The sequence below is a fragment of the Sus scrofa genome, chromosome 1 (genome assembly GCF_054392235.1).
Source record: "Sus scrofa isolate SSC_HxYL_T2T_F1_AM1 chromosome 1, Sscrofa_HxYL_maternal_Yorkshire_Landrace_v2.0, whole genome shotgun sequence".
Classification (NCBI taxonomy): Eukaryota; Metazoa; Chordata; class Mammalia; order Artiodactyla; family Suidae; genus Sus; species Sus scrofa.
The window spans coordinates 217,817,228-217,833,182 of NC_139383.1; the positions used below are offsets into that span (position 1 = coordinate 217,817,228).

A 15,955-nucleotide genomic window follows, 5' to 3' on the forward strand; every position below is an offset into this window, starting at 1 on the left:
GTTGCTGTGGCTCTGGCGTAGGCCGGGGGCTACAGCTCCGATTCGACCCCTAGCCTGGGAACCTCCATATGCCGCAGGAGCGGCCCAAAGAAATAGCAAAAAGACAAAAATAAATAAATAAATAAATAATAAAAATATGTTGAACTTTTGTAGCAGTGATATGTAATGCTAATAAGTTTTGAACAGTTTTGATCTCAAGTAACTAATATATATTAGTTTAAAAATATTTTAAACCCTTACAAAGGAATTCTGCATGAAAATAGAGGAGCATCAGAACCTATAATCAACAGCACACACTTGTGCCTCACAGCTCACATTTGCTTTTTTTGTGTGTGTCTTTTAGGGCCACACCCACAGCATATGGAAGTTCTCAGGCTAGGCGTCGAATTGGAGCTGTAGCTGCCGGCCTATACCACAGCCACAGCAATGCCAGATCCAAGCTGTGTCTGTGACCTACACCACAGCTCATGGCAGCACCGGATCCTTGACCCACTAAGCGACCAGGGATCAAACCTGAATCCTCATGGATACTCGTCAGGAGCCACAACAGGAACTCCACATTTTTTTTTTTTTTTTGGTCTTTTTTTAGGGTCGCACATTTTCATCTTATCTACCACTCAGTTACCATTACATATAAGGCCATTTCTAAGGACTCCAGGAGAGCCTGCTCAGCTAAACTGAATTCGATTGGGTTAGCTTTCATAATCATCACCATCTTCAGCTTTTCCTTGATTATACTGATAACAGCTAATATCTCTTACTTCTTCATAAAACAGACACTATTTCTTCCCACTTCCTTGCCTATGCTGCTTCCATGGATGTGAACTTTCATGATCCCAATTGCTTATGTCATATGATGAAATGTTACCCTCCCTAATGTAACTTTACAATTAGTTTATTTTTCAGAAAATGTTACCTTCCAATCTATAGGCCTTGACATACAAATCATCTCTCTTTCTCACTCTCTCTCTCACACACACACAATACCCTTTTATTTTTTCCCAGGTCAAAAAAGAGTTTTGAATTTTCAAAACATAATAATTTATATATGAATAAATTTCAAAATCTTAATGAAAAAGCTTTATGCTCACACTATAAATTAAGGAAGAAGCCAGCCATACAGTGTACATTTAAATACACAAATACAAATACTACTTAACAGTATTAAACCTTTAAGGACCACTAACAGAGACAGAAAGTGATGTTCCCATTACCAAAAACAATGCTTATACTACTCCTGGGTAAAAAGCAGGAATCAATTTTTAGTAAAAATTCAGAATATTGGCACGAATAAGCAATGAGATCCTGCTGTACAGCACTGGGATCTATATCTAGTCACTTATGATGGAGCATGATAATGTGAGAAAAAGGAATGTATACGTATATGTGTGACTGGGTCACTTTGCTATACAGTAGAAAATTGACAGAATACCGTAAACTAGCTATAATGGAAAAAATAAAAATCATAAAAAAATCAGAACAGAATATTTATTAGCCATTAAGTGTTGAATGTTTCCTACAAAATCAGAAACATGTCCTTTTAAAGCAAACCAAATAGATTATTTGATGCAAAAATATTATTAAGAAACATTAACTTTATCACTAAGCCCAGCAATCAAAGTGCTTTCCAAAATCCTATCTAATGCTAGCAATCATTATTATTATATAATCAGTCAAGCCCCCAAAGTATAGGGAAAAAATATACACTTGACCATTTTCAATCACAAGTTCTTTAGAGAATAAAATATTCTTTGAGCAAAACCTCATGAGAACTAGAATTCCCTTTTCAATATATGGTCTCTCCTAGATCTGTAACTAAATATTACTGAGTGGCAGAAAAACAAATCTCAAGGAATGATGGACTTAAAAAAATTTCATTGTAGAAAGCACAAAGCAAATCCTAATAATACTAATTTGAAAATGATGGCTCCCCTGCTTCAAGAGCAGCAGACATAAAAACTCACAGTAATGACTAAAAGACCCAGCTGGATCTGTTGAGCCTCTGAGGAGTTTAATAAGCATGATTACTAAGCAGCTTAAACAAGAAATTCAGTTTTATTCAGTAGTTGATTAAATCATTATTAAATTCATAGAATTTAAAATTAATAGTCCAATTTTAATCAAAATTTTTAAAGTTAAATTCAATGGTGTATAACAGGACATGAAACTAATTTTGCTAAATCATTAGATGTCCTATTGAAATCCCATTAATTATATGACATTAAAAATATGCAGTTCCCTGGTGGCCTAGCAGCGAGGGACTCAGCATTGTCATTGCTGTGGCTCGGTCCAGTCCCTGGCCCAGAACTTCCGCAGGCCGTGGGCACAGCCATAAATAAATAAATAATGTACCTCATTTGCCCATAATATCTTCTAAATCCATACATTGAATAGAAGGGATTTCACGAATATAAAAGCACAATGAATGTCAGCTGGGTTTATACTTCTTAAATACCAACAAAAGTCTCAATGTACCCAGTTTTAACTTTTCCAAAATCATGTTCTATATTTGTATTATATCTCTTGAAACAGGGAAGCTATCACTTCACAACGGATTTACTGACACTTCATGCATCCTGACCTAGATGGCTTCTTCCAGTTCTAAAAGGCTACCTTAAGTTACACAATTGTTATTTTTAAGTCTTAAAACTTCCTAAAGTCTTCCTGCATATTATTAAAAATACCTTGATCTCAATAGTAAACCTAAAAAGGAAAGTGGCTTTAATTTTCTCTTGCAATGAAACAGAGAAAATAAAGACCAAGACTTGAACAATGGTCATGAATGTGACCTAAACTAGATAACAAGCTGTTAGCTCAAAGGGAGAGAAAAATTACCTGTAGCTAAGTTGTGCTTCCCATCTATACGCTCTAAAAATTGAAACTATTATTAAAATAGGTATAACTGTGGGAAAGACACACTGGGGTACATAAGATCATGCAATGTCATTATAACACAGTTTCATTTCTGAAGGCAAAAAGTCAAGCCATTTTCTCTTCAGTGAAAAACAATTATGAATACAAAACAAAAATAACAGCTAGACTTTGAGAATGAAGAACTTAAAAAAAACCCTCCATTTTTAAGGCTTAAAATATTTAATTTGATAGATATCTCTTTAGAGAAAAGTTTATAAGATCCCCCTACTCAAAGGATAGTAACCTACTGAAAAAATGAAATGAAATAAAGGAATACATAACAAAAAAGTATTTAAGAAAAGTGATAGATGAATTTTTTAATAAAAAGAAAACACTGTACTTACTATTTAAAGTAACAGTATTTTCATTAAATAAATTTTCACTAATTTTTAAAATTTTATATTAAGGTCAGGTAAAAAGTTAGAAAGCAATAGTTCCAAGCTTAAAACAGAACAAGTTAAAAGAGAAAGCTAATAACAGGCAAGGAAAAAAAGGAGGAAAAGAAAACAGAAATATGAAAGAAAATAAGACAAAAGAGGGATTTAGAAAACAAAGAGGACCATACACATAGTTATGCTGAACCATATGAACTTCAGATCACTTAGGCTGCAACCTAAATACATTTCTCAACATCCCATTGACTCTTCTGCCAATCAGAACAATAGTGCTTTATAGGATGAGTGCCAAGGGCCCAAAGAAGCAGAGATTGCTAGTGAGGTGCAACTCCCCTTATTTCAGACCATCCATCGAATGGTAAGAATTAAAAAATAAAAACCTGTTGGCACCAAATAAGTTACTTTTAATCACAAAGCACCCTACTCTCAGTGGTGAATTAAGCAAATCTTCATTTATTTTGTATCTAATCACTGGAGTGCTAGAAGACCAGAATCAGGAGGATTCATACCACTTATTCTGGTGACTAGGTCATCACCACTGCATTCTTAGTTACAGCTCACTTTGGTTTACAACCAAACTATTTGATTACAGTATCCAATAAGCAAGCAGAGCAAGACCAAGACCCAGGTCAATGATTCTGACATGTTTTTCCCCACTGTGAATCACTCACCTTCCCAAACCAGGAGTTAAGAGGTGGGACAGCCCATGAAATTTAGGGAAGCACATAACAGTGAAGAGGCACCATAGCATGCTACACACAGAGCTCTAAACTTCCTAAAAACCTGCATACAAACTGGCTGTAGGCACAGCCAAAAAATAAAAACAAAAAATTTAAAAGTTAAAAGCAGGGAGAATAAAAATGCCTACCTCATAGTGCAACCATAAGCATGAAAGGAAATAAAATGTTGGAATACTTGACAAAAGCACTTAATAAATAGTGGCTTCAAAAAAAAGTACTCAAACTACACACTCAACCACAGCACAAGCAATAACATCAACCTCTGAATCAGCACAAATTAGATATCATGAATTAAATGGAGACAGTTGAACATTAGAGGATATACAGACATTTTTTAAAGGAAAAGAAGGAGCATTTCAGTCAAAGTGGGTCAAAAACATCAGCAATCAGAACAGAAGCGAGATAAATATATGAAATTTATATAATGTGTTTAGGAAGGCAAGCATACTCTGACGCGGCTGAAGCAAGACTGATAGAGGGCCACCTGACTCTATTTAACACTGGATTATTTGAAAACGATGAAGAGTTTAAATGCTATCCCATCACTGCTTTTCTTTTGCATCATTACCTTTCTAGCTGGGCAGCACTGATTTGACCACCACTTCTTAGTATAAAGCAGAGTTTCCATCTTTTTGCCAAGTTTTAACATTTTCCTCAATAACTAATATCACTAAGAGTGATGGAATATAATTGAAAGTGAAGTAGCCAGGTCTCTGAAAAAGGTATATATATGGGGAACAAAACAAAGAGGAATTAGCATACTACTTACTATAAATGTTAAGCACTCCCTTTTGGGGTTCCCAGCAAACTTAAGAGTAGGGGTATGTTGCATCAACCAAACAAATTCAACAAGTTTTTAGCGAGACAAATTCTACTGTGGAATCTTGGTGTTTAAAATGAATTAAGGTAATTTCAATGCACTGTCAATCTCTTAAGAAGATAATACACATTGGATTTTGGTGTTATGATAAAGGTGTTAAGCTAAGAACTAAAGCAACACAAAGTTGGAAGGGGACAGAATTCTGACATTAGCTGGATGAAAGTAGGGTAAGATGGAACCATGGCAAGCTTCACAGATTGCGAGATGTCAGAGCTGAGCATTTCAGGATATACAGGGATTCATTAAAAGAAAAGAAGACAATGAGCATTTCAGTCAATATGGGTCAAAAAATAAACAGCTCGAACAAAAATAAGAAGACATGAAAATATATAATGTGTTTAGAAAGCCAAGAGTACTCTGATGTCGCTGAAGCAAGACAGAGAGGGCAACAGCAACAGAAGGAGCTGGAGAAGTTAACACAAAGCTTCAAAGAAAAAGGCCTTAGATTACATGACAAGAGGCTGGACTTAATTCTGAAAGCAACGGGGAGACACTGATGGGTTTTTAATTGATGGTGGGTTACAAGAGCAGATCAATATTTAAGAAAGATAAATTGGTGAAGACATGAAGACTAGATTATTGAGAGTGATCAGGTCCAAAATGATTACAAAGTTAAGTCTCTGAAGCCATTAGATCTACTGATTATAAATCCTAAATCCTCCCTCCATCCTGATAATATTGTTTTATGCACTTAAAAATAAAAGGAAAACCCCTGAATTAACATTCTATAATTCAGAGTTTTTACCATTCAGTTTCTCAATTATTCCAAAGAGAGACTTTATTATGTATATCTTTGTTATAAACAGCATCTTCGGTTTTGAGATTTTATATCAATATCACTAAAATTACTTTCACGCAATTATCTCTCGGTGTGTAGCAAGAAAAGAACCTTTTAAACATTAAATTTGACCCAATAAAGTAACTGCCATAGGGTTTTCTTTTTTATCCTTACCATTACAAGCTCTTCCTGTAATTCACTGCAACTTTTTTCATTATACTGGAGTCTCTTTGAAAGGTCTATAATTACTTTCTTCTGTTCCTCAATTTCTTCATTTAGTTTCTTGTTTTTGGAGAAATACTCTCTTTCTAGTCTGAAAAGTTGAAATGTTAGAGCATGTTTTTCAAATAGGCTATTATCAACTCCTATTATACAACTTTAACACAAGTGGCAAAGGTACTATATATCACGGTTTCATGCCAAAATTTTTTCAAATAATTTTTCATTTCAAAATTTTTTCATTATTTTCTTAAATGAAAGACTCTAAAGAAATAATCTCTCTCCCTTTTTGACAGTACATATTTGTACTGTGCCCACAGTTATAAGCCAAATAGATTTGGTATCACCATTATCTACGATGAACAAACCCCATCCACTCCAGTTCAATTAGCTCAGAAATTCCCTGAAAACAGAAAGCAATTCTATTAATATTTTTCTTTGTTTTTTTGTTTTCTTTTTCAGCCACACTCATTGCATATGGTAGTTTCCAGGCCAGGGGTGGAATCTGAGCTGGAGCTGCAACCTACACCACAGTTGCAGCAATGACAGATCCTTAACCTACTGTGCCAGGCCAGGGATTGAAACAGCACCTCCACAGAGACAAGCCAACTGTGCCATAGCAGGAACTCCACAATTTTTAAAGTGTAACATTAGAAAATGGCAAAAATGTTATATCCCTGAATGTTCATGCAGGTGGAACCGGTGTGGTCGTATAGAAAATATCAGCAAGAATAATCAAAAATTATTCATACTCACTATGAAAGCACATAAATTTCTTTTCAAAGGAGTTACCTTTCTATTTTAATTTTTCTCAGGCTGGCATTAAATAGTATTTACATTCTTGTACAGACATAAGATGAAAAGCAGCTTGGAAGTATTTGAGTTTAAAATTTACTGTAGATAATCCACAAAATGGATAACTTTAACTCAAATTAAAATGTTACCACTATTTTTAATCTGAGATCTTCCTGATAAATGTAATAAACCTGTTTCGCATTACTTTTAAGCTGTTATACAGGAGACAGGGTGACTCAATATAACCAAGTCCACACTACCCTTGTCACTGCGGTGGCTCGGTTCACTGCTGTGGCAAGGTTTCAATCCCTAGCCTGAAACTTCTGCATGCTGCAGGTACAGCCAAAGACAAAAAAATTAAAAATAGCCATCTTTAGGCTACCTTTTAACAATAATATAAACAATAATATTACTGTTATAATAATTTTGTTCTTTTTATACATTTGGCTGATATATTTAGAAAAATAAAGAAGTATCTAAATATCAAATATAACAAAATAAATTTAGATTTGGTCTATTCAGTATTTTCAACTAATACTATTTTACATTAAATTTAAATTTCAACTATATTTAAGGATTAACTTGGGGAAAGTGGCCATGATGGCAGAGTAGAAGGACCCTAAGCTCACCTCCTCTCACAAACAGACCAAAATCACAACAATCTGCATAATAACCGTCACTGAAAAAAGACTGAAATCTACCAGAAAAGATCTTCTAGAACTGCAGACATAAAGGTAAAACCACAGCAAGACTGGTATGAGAGGCAGACTCACAATATAATAAAATCCTATACCCTCAAGTAGGTGACCCACAAACTGGAGAATAATTATACTACAGAAGTTCTACCACAGAAGAGCTCTGAGTCTCAGTCAGGCATGCCAGACAAAGGGTTCGGCACCAAGAAGAGGAGACTCCAGGGTATTTGGCTTCAAAGACCAGTGGGGCTTGACTGCAGGAGCTCCAAAGAATTGGGGAAAATAGAGACTTCACTCTAAAAGGGCACACACAAAATCTCACAGGCACCAGGCCTCAGGGAAAAAGCAGTAATTCAATAGGATCCTGGGCCAGATTTATCTGCTGGTCTTGGAAGGTCTCCTGGGGAGGGAGGGGTGGCTGGGTCCAGCATGGGGACAAAGACACTGGTGGCAGCCATATTGGGGAGTAGTCATCTCTGTGACCTCTCCTGGAGGCTGACATCTTGGCACCAAGACCTGGCCCCACTCAACAGTCTGTAGGCACCAATCTTAGGACACCTCAAGCCAAACAACAAACTTGGCAGGGATATAGCCCCATGTATCTGCACAAAGTCTGCCTAAACTTCCTGCGCCCACAGCCACCTCTAACATACCCCTTGGACATAGCACTGCCCACCAGAAGAAAAAGACCCAGATCCACCCGCCAGGGTACAGGCACCAGACCTTCCCACCAGAAGACTGCACAACCCTCTAGACCAGCCTCATTCAAAAGAGGGGAGACACAAGAACTGGGAAAACTAGAGTCCCACAGCCTGAAGACTGAGTCCATAAACGCAAGTGGGAACCTAACCTTGGACCAGCTGCCCCTGGCCCTTGGGTGATAAGAGGGAAGTACACTGCTGGGATGCATAAAACATCTCCTACAAAGAGTCACTTCTCCAAGGTCAAGAAACATAACCAATCTACCACATATATAAAAATACAAATAGCAATATAAACAAAATGAGGCAACAGAGGAATATGTTTCAGACAAAGGAAGAAGATAAAACCCCAGAAAAATTAAGTGAGATGGAGACAGGCCTTCTGCCTGAAAAAGAGTTCAGAGTAATGATATTACAGATGACTTTAAAACTTAGGAGGACTGGATGCACAGATCAAGAAATGAGAAGGGGGTTTTTTGGTTTTTCTTTTCTTTTTTTGGGGGGGACACACCCATGGTATATGGAAGTTCCTGGGCCAGGGATCAAATCCAAGCCACAGCTGCAATTTATGCTACTGCTGTGGCAATGCCAGATCCTCAATCCACTGCACCAGGCCAGGGATCAAACCTGCACCTCAGCAGCAACCTGAGCCTCTGCAGAGACAGTACCAGATCCTTAAACCACTGCACCACAGAAGGAACTTCTTTTTAAAAAGAATTGGAAATATAAATTATAGTCAAACAGAATTAAAAAATACAATAGAAGGAATCAATAGTGGACTAAATGAGGCAGAAGAACAGATAAGCTAGCTGGAAGATGGAGTAACAGAAATTACTACTGCCAAACTGAAAAAAGAAAACAGAATAAAAAGAAATGAGGACAGTTTAAGAGACCTCTGGGGCAACATGAAGTGCACTAATATTTGCATTACAGGGGTTCCAGAAGGAGAAGAGAGAAAGAAAGGACCCGAGAAAATATCACAAGAGACAATAGCTAAAAACTTCCTTAACCTAGGAAAGGAAACAGTCATCCAAGTCCAGGAAACACAGAGTTCCATACAGGATTAACCCACAGAGGAATAACCATGACACACTGTGACCAAAGTGACAAAAAATAAACATAAAGAGGAGAATATTAAAAGCAACAAAAGAAAAGCAACAAACAACACATGAGAGAACTCCATAAGGCTATAGGCTGATTTTTCAGCAGAAACTCTGCAGGCCAGAAACAAGAGGCACAAAATACTTAAAGTGATGAGAGGGAAAAACCTACAACCAAGAATATTCTACCCAGCAAGACTCTTGCTCAGATTTGATGGAGAAATTGAAAGCTTTACAGACAAGCAAAAGCTAAAAGAATTCAGCACCACAAACCAGCTTTACAACAAATGCTAAAAGAACTTCTCTAGGCAGAAAAGAAAAAGGTACAACCAGAAACAAGAAAATTACAAAATGAGGAGTTTCCATTGGAGCTCAGTAGGTTAAGGACCCAAGATAGCCTCCGTAAAGATTCAGGTTCAATCCCTGGTCTTGCTCAAGGGGTTAAAGATCAGCTTTGCCAAAAGCTGCAGCACAAGTCACAGATGTGACTTGGATCCAGTGCTTCCATAGCTGTAGCACAGGCCTCAGCTACAGCTCTGATTTGACCCTTAGGGGAACTTCCATATGCCACAGATGTGGCTTAAAAAGAAAAAGAAAAGAGAAAATTACAAAATGGAAAAGCTCACTGGTAAAGGCAAACATACAGTAAAGGTAGGAAATCATCCACACACAAACTAGCAGGAAAAAGTCAAAAGCAGTAAAACCATCTGTATATACAATAAGTAGTTAAGGGGGAAACAGAACAAGTATAATGTGAAGTATAATATCAAATGAATTCTCTTACACTGCATCAGATTAAGGATACAGCATTGTAACTGCACTAGTTGGGTTGCTTCTGTGGTGCAGATTCAATTCCTGGCCTTGGAAATTCTATAGGCTGCAGGCATGGCCAAAAATAAAATATAACATCAAAAACTATAATTGTAAGGAGAGAAGAATACAAATGCAGGATATCTAAAATGGGTTTGAAATTAAAAGATGAGCAATTTAAAGCAAACACATATAAATATAGAAAAAAACCTCATGGTAACCACAAGACAAAAATCTATAAAAGACAGTGTAACAAGAAAGAAAAAGGAATGCAAACATAAAGGTAAAGACAGCCATCAAATCACAAGAAAAGAAAAGAAAACAACATAAGGGGAGGAGAAGACCAAGAAGACAAAAACAATTAACAAAATGGCAATAGGAACATACATATCAATAATTACCTTAAATGTAAATGGACTAAATGCCCCAATCAAAAGACACAGACTAACTGAATGGGTACAAAAACAAGACCCAGATCATGCTGTGTAGCACTGAGAACTATGTCTAGATACTTACAACAGAGCGTGACAATGGTAGAAAAAAGTATGTATACATCTATGTGTAACTGGGTCACCATGCCGCACAGTGGGAAAACAATTGTGTTGCGGAAATAGCAATAAAAGAAAGAAAAAAAAAAGACCCAAATAATTGCTGCCTAAGGAAGACTCATTTCAGATCTGGAGACACAAAGTGAGAGGATGGAAAAGGTACTCCACACAAATGGAAATAAAAAAAAAGCCAGAGTAGGGATATTATATTAGACAAAAAAGACTTTAAAGAATGTAATAAGAATCAAATACCTCGGAATACACCTGACCAAAGAAGTAAAGGACCTATATGCCAAGAACTATAAAACTTTAATCAAAGAAATCAAAGAAGATGTAAAGAAATAGAAAGATATTCCATGTTCCTGGATTGGGAAAATCAATATTGTAAAAATGGCCATACTACCCAAAGCAATCTACAGATTCAATGCAATCCCTATCAAATTACCCATGACATCTTGCACAGAACTAGAACAAACAATCCAAAACTTTAGATGGAACAACAAAAGACCCAGAATCACCAAAGCAGTCCTGAGAAACAAAAACCAAGCAGGGGAGTTCCCGTCATGGCGCAGTGGTTAATGAATCTGACTAAGAACCATGAGGTTGCAGGTTCGATCCCTGCCCTTGCTCAGTGGGTTAACGATCCGGCATTGCTGTGAGCTGTGGTGGAGGTTGCAGATGCGGCTCGGATCCCGCGTTGCAGTGGCTCTGGCATAGGCCGGTGGCTACAGTTCCGATTGGACCCCTAGCCTGGGAACCTCCATATGCCACGGGAGCGGCCCAAGAGATAGCAAAAAGACAAAAAAAAAAAAAAAAAAAAAAAAACAAGCAGGAGGCATAACTCTCCCAGACTTCAAGAAATACTACAAAGCCACAGTCATCAAAACAGTGTGGTACTGGTATCAAAACAGACAGACAGACCAATGGAACAGAATAGAGAACCCAGAAATAAACCCTGACACCTATGGTCAGTTAATCTTTGACAAGGGAGGCAAGAACATAAAATGGGAAAAAGAAAGTCTGTTCAGCAAGCATTGCTGGGAAACCTGGACAGCTGCATGCAAAGCAATGAAACTAGAACACACCCTCACACCATGCACAAAAATAAACTCAAAATGGCTGAAAGACTTAAATATACGACAGGACACCATCAAACTCCTAGAAGAAAACATAGGCAAAACACTCTCTGACATCAACATCAGGAATATTTTCTCAGGTCAGTCTCCCAAAGCAATAGAAACTAGAGCAAAAATAAACCCATGGGACCTCATCAAACTGAAAAGCTTTTGCACAGCAAAGGAAACCCAAAAGAAAACAAAAAGACAACTTACAGAATGGGAGAAAATAGTTTCAAAGGATGCAACTGACAAGGGCTTAATCTCTAGAATATATAAGCAACTTATACAACCCAACAACAAAAAAGCCAATCAATCAATGGAAAAATGGGCAAAAGACCTGAATAGACATTTCTCCAAAGAAGATATACAGACGGCCAGCAAACACATGAAAAAATGCTCAACATCGCTGATTATAAGAGAAATGCAAATCAAAACTACCATGAGATACCACCTCACACCAGTCAGAATGGCCATCATTAATAAATCCACAAATAACAAGTGCTGGAGGGGCTGTGGAGAAAAGGGAACCCTCCTGCACTGTTGGTGGGAATGTAAACTGGTACAGCCACTATGGAGAACAGTCTGGAGATACCTTAGAAATCTATACATAGACCTTCCATATGACCCTGCAATCCCACTCTTGGGCATCTATCCGGACAAAACTCTACTTAAAAGAGACACATGCACCCGCATGTTCATTGCAGCACTATTCACAATAGCCAGGACATGGAAACAACCCAAATGTCCATCGACAGATGATTGGATTAGGAAGAGGTGGTATATATACACAATGGAATACTACTCAGCCATAAAAAAGAACAAAATAATGCCATTTGCAGCAACATGGATGGAACTAGAGACTCTCATACTGAGTGAAATGAGCCAGAAAGACAAAGACAAATACCATATGATATCACTTATAACTGGAATCTAATATCCAGCACAAATGAACATCTCCTCAGAAAAGAAAATCATGGACTTGGAGAAGAGACTTGTGGCTGCCTGATGGGAGGGGGAGGGAGTGGGAGGGATCAGGAGCTTGGGCTTATCAGACACAACTTAGAATAGATTTACAAGGAGATCCTGCTGAGTAGCATTGAGAACTTTGTCTAGATACTCATGTTGCAACAGAACAAAGGGTGGGGAAAAAATGTAATTGTAATGTATACATGTATACATGTAATTGTAATGTATACAGCAAGGATCCCCTTGCTGTACAGTGGGAAAATAAAATAAATAAATAAAGAATGTAATAAGAGACAAAGAAGGACATAATATGATGATAAAAGGATTAATCCAAAAAAAAAGATATATCAGTTGTAAATATATATTCACTCACCATAGAAGCACCTCAATATATAAGGCAAATGCTAAGAGCCATAAAAAACAGAAATTGAGGAGTTCCCACTATTTCTCAGTGGAAACGAATCCAATTAGTATCAATGAGGATGTGGGTTAGATCCCTGGCCTTGCTCAGTGGGTTAAGAATCTGGTGTTGCCATGAGCTGTGGTGTAGGTTGCAGATGCAGCTTAGATCCTGCATTGCTGTGGCTGTGGTGTAGGCCAGAAGCTGCAGCTCTGATTTGACCCCTAGCCTGGGAACTTCCATATGCTATGGGTGTGGCCCTAAAAAGCAAAAAGGAAAAAAAAAAGAAATTGATAGTAACATAATAATGGGAGGAGGTACTTTAACAACCCACTTATATCAAAAGACAGATCATTCAGACAGAAAATCAGTAAGGAAACACAGGCCTTAAATGACATATTAGATCAGACAGACTTAATTATTACTTATAGAGTTTTCCATCTAAGCAGAAGAAAATATATTCTTTTCAAGTGCACATTTGATATTCTCCAGTATAGGTCACATTCTGGGTTACAAAGCAAGCCTCAGTAAATTTAGGAAAACTGAAATCATATCAAGCATCTTTTCTGACCACAATACTAAGTGGCTACAAATCAACTATAAGAAAAAAAACTATCAAAAAACACAAACACAAGGAATATTTTTTTAAAGATACAAATGAACTTATTTGTGGAACAGAAAGAGACTTTGAAAACAAACTTAGAGTTACCAAATGGTAAACTGGCAGGGGCAGATGGACTGGAATTAGGGATTGGCATATGCACACAGAGGTATATGGAATGAGTAGTCAAAGGGAAACTGCTGTATAGCAGACAACTACCCAATGTTTTGTGATAATCTATGTGGGAAAAGAATCTGAAGAGAATGCTTATGCATACATGTATAATTGAATCATATTGTATAGCAGAAACTATCATAAAATTGTAAATCAACTATATTTCAAAAAAAAATTTTTTAATGAAAAACAATACCAAGATACAAATGAAGATGAAAACATGACAATCCAAATGAATGGAATGCAGTAAAAGAAGATCTGAGATGGAAGTTTATAGCAATACAATCTTACCTCAGGAAACAAGAAAAATCTCAAATAAACAACCTAACCTTATACCTAAAATAACTAGAGAAAGAAGAACTAAAAAAATACAGTATTAGTAGAAGGAAAGAAATCATAAAGATCATAGCAGGAATAAATAAAAGAAAAACTGAAAAATAGAAAAGATGAAGGAAGCTAAAAGCTGGTTCTTTGAAAAGATCAACAATATTAATAAACCTTTAGCCAGATTCATCATGAAAAAAGGGACAGGACCCAAATCAATAAAATCAGAAATGAAAAAGGAGAAATTATTCACTCCTATGTTCACTGAAGCACTATTCACAATAGCCAAAACATGGAAACAACCTAAATGTCCATTGACAGATGAATGGATTAAGAAGATGTGGTATATATACACAATGGAATACTATTCAGCCATTAAAAACAATGAAATAATGTCATTTGCAGCAACACAGATGCAATTACAGATTTTCAAACTAAGTGAAGTCAGAAAGAAAGACAAACACCATACAATATCACTTATACAAGGAATCTAAAATGTGGCACAAATGAACCTATCTACAGAACAGAAATAGATGTGAAGGGGGAAGGGTGTTTGGGGTTAATAGATGCAAACTACTCTATTTAGAATGAATACACAATGAAGTCCTATTATATATATAGCACAGGGAACTAAACCCAATCTCTTATGATAGAATATGATAAAAAATAATATGACTAAAAGAATGTATATTTAAGTATGACTGGGTCACTTTACAGAAGAAATTGACACAGCATTGTAAATCAATAATACTTTAATAAAAAAAATTTGAGAATGAAAAAGGAGAAGTTATAACCAACATCCTAGAAATACAAAGGATCATAAGAAACTATTACAAGAAACTACACACCAATACAATGGACAACCTAGAAGAAATGGACAAATTTTTAGAAAGGTACCATCTCCCAGGACTGAACCAGAAAGAAAAAGAAAATATGAACAGACCAGTTACCAATTCTGTAATTGACTCAGTAATTTAAAAACCCCTAACAAGCAAAAGTTTGTTACCAGATGTTTTCGCAGCTGAATTCTTTGGAATATTTTGAAAAGATTTAACACCTAATCCTCTGAAACTATTCCCCAAAAAAATGCAGAGGAAGGAACACTTCTGAACTTATTCTATGAGGCCACTACCACCCTGACACCAAAACCCATCAAATATATCACAAAACAAGAAAATTACAGGCCAGTATGACTGATGAACACAGATGTAAAAAATCCTCAACAATATATTAGTAAACCAAATACAACAATATATTAAAGGGATCATACAATATAATCAAGTGGGATTTATCCCAGGGATGCAAGGATTTTTCAATATCTACAAATCAATCAATGTGATATACCACATTAGCAAACTGAAGAAGTGTAGTTCCCATCCTGGTACAGCAGAACTGAATCTGACTAGGAACCACGAGGTTGCAGGTTTGATCCCTGGCCTCGCTCAATGGATTGGGGATACAGCGCTGCCATGAGCTATAGTGTAGGTCAGAAACACAGCTCAGATCCCTGCATTGCTGTGAGTATGTGTAGGCCAGCAGCTGTAGCTCCGATTGGACCCCTAGTCAGGGAACCTCCATGTGCCATGCTGTGGCCCTAAGAAGCCAAAAAAAAAAAAAAAATTGAAGAATAAAAAATATGATCATCTTAATAGATGCAGAGTGACCTTTTGATAAAATTTAATGTTTATTTATTATTTAAAACTCTTCAAAAAGTGGGCACATAGGAGTTCCTGTTGTGGCTCAGTGGTTAATGAATCCGACTAGGAACCATGAAGTTGAGGGTTTGATCCCTGGCCTC

The 15,955-nt window shown here is 36.7% G+C and overlaps 2 protein-coding genes across 36 annotated transcripts in view; one reads left to right on the top strand and one right to left on the bottom strand.

The window, feature by feature from the left end:
* CCDC171 (coiled-coil domain containing 171) overlaps positions 1-15,955 on the bottom strand; it is a 351,755-nt gene that overhangs the window by 235,370 nt on the left and 100,430 nt on the right. For 26 of the 35 annotated variants that reach the window (XR_014821448.1, XR_014821447.1, XM_084985088.1 and 23 more), the window contains one exon: positions 5,881-6,019. The exons of 7 other annotated variants lie outside the window; for them this stretch is intronic. Coding sequence is in view for 22 of the 28 variants with exons in the window: in XM_084985088.1 (XP_084841214.1) it covers positions 5,881-6,019 (139 nt within the window). In the remaining 6 variants the exon portion in view is untranslated. Of the gene's footprint in view, positions 1-4,616; positions 4,762-5,880; positions 6,020-15,955 lie in introns of all 35 variants that reach the window. 2 more of the 35 variants (XM_084985198.1, XM_084985192.1) reach the window with 1 other exon arrangement.
* The window catches only part of TTC39B (tetratricopeptide repeat domain 39B), a 562,176-nt gene that overhangs the window by 98,476 nt on the left and 447,745 nt on the right, over positions 1-15,955 (top strand). The window lies entirely within an intron of this gene.